We start from the raw sequence: 1559 nt of genomic DNA on the forward strand, positions 1-1559 counted from the left end.
TATCATTTAGGTGCATAAGAGATAAGTTGTGGACTTTAAAGCCTTTAATGTAAAGTACTAGGTAATCTTGTTCAGGCTTTTAACTAACCCTTATAGAACATGACTCCCTTTCCCATTCGATACTGGATTTAATCAGTTTTACCTGAGCAATGGTGCTTGTAATCCCATTGGTTGACCCTAGTTTTGTCCCACCTCCTGCCCACCTAAGTGAGTTCCCATTCTCTCTACCTTAGCCTCACAAGGTTTTACACTATAAAAGTCCCTGGAAGAGACAGCTTCCCGGAGAACTACCCGCTTGGGCCCCCCTCCTGTCCCTCTCTTCTACAGGAGCTTTCTTTCTCTCAATAAATATATTCTGCTCATAAAATAAATAAATAAATAAATAAAGTTAAGCAGATGAATTTTCTCCCTTGTACACTTCCCTTCTTGGAGGAAGTAGAAATGTATATCATTCTGCCCCCTCCCATGTCTTTTTTTTATGTTTATAGACATATGTATTTTGTTTTAAAACATATCCATATTTGTTCATGAATAGATGAAAAAGATCAGACAATAGTTGAAGTAAAAGAAAAAAATCTAGAACTCAGAAAAAGGCTAGGGGAAAGAAAGGTAAGTGTCTGGCGGCAGCCATCAGGCAAGCCAAGATGGCTGTGTACAAGTATATCCAGGAACTGTGGAGGAAGAAGCAGTCCAATGTGATGCGCTTTCTGCTGCTCTCTGGCTCCACAGGGCTCCCCACCCCACCCAGCTGGACAAAGCTCATAGACTGGGACACAAAGCCAGGCAAGGGTATGTCATATACAGGATTCGTGTGCGCCACGGTGGCCACAAATGTCCAGTTCTTAAGGGAGCACCTTAGTGCAAGCCTGCCTGTCCATCATGGCGTTAACCAGCTGAAGTTTGCGCGAAGCCTTCAGTCAGTTGCTGAGGAGCGAGCTGGACACCACTGTGGGGCTCTGAGAGTTCTAAATTCTTACTGGGTTGGTGAAGATTCCACATACAAATTCTTTGAGGTTATCCTTATTGATCCATCCCACAAAGCCATCAGAAGAAATCCTGACACCCAATGGATCACCAAACCAGTCCATAAGCACAAAGAGATGTGTGGGCTAACATCTATAGGCCGCAAGAGTTGTGGCTTTGGAAAGGACCGCAAGTTCCACCACACTATTGGTGGTTCTCCCCGTGCAGTTTGGAGAAGGCGCAATACTCTCCAGCTCCACCGTTACCACTAATAATATAAGTGATGTTTGTAAAATGCATAACCCAATAAACAATTTAGGACAGTTAAAAAAAAAAAAAACAAGCATCTTCTTAGCCTGAAAGCGGGTCAGGACTGATGCTAGAAGAATGGGGCCACCCCAAAATGGCCTAATTTTTTCTATAGGACACCAGAATGTACAACACTGATTGTATTATTTTTGTCCTTTGAAGCCTCTGCCAAAACTCTGAAGTAACAGGAAAAGTTGATGTAAAAATCTCATTCCCAAAGTGTGTGTAAACAGTTTAAATGCATCTTCTCCAAGAGATTCTTTTTTTCCGAGAAAATTATTTTTATT

The 1559-nt window shown here is 42.1% G+C and overlaps 1 protein-coding gene across 1 annotated transcript; it reads left to right on the forward strand.

The window, feature by feature from the left end:
* Window positions 1-644: 644 nt before the first annotated feature.
* On the forward strand, window positions 645-1235 carry LOC101588025 (60S ribosomal protein L15-like). Its single transcript, XM_012513645.1, has one exon. The coding sequence runs from the start codon at window positions 645-647 to the stop codon at window positions 1233-1235; it is 591 nt and encodes a 196-aa protein (XP_012369099.1).
* The last annotated feature ends 324 nt before the right edge of the window (window positions 1236-1559 follow it).

The sequence above is a fragment of the Octodon degus genome, unplaced genomic scaffold, assembly GCF_000260255.1.
Source record: "Octodon degus isolate 3935 unplaced genomic scaffold, OctDeg1.0 scaffold00015, whole genome shotgun sequence".
NCBI lineage: Eukaryota > Metazoa > Chordata > Mammalia > Rodentia > Octodontidae > Octodon > Octodon degus.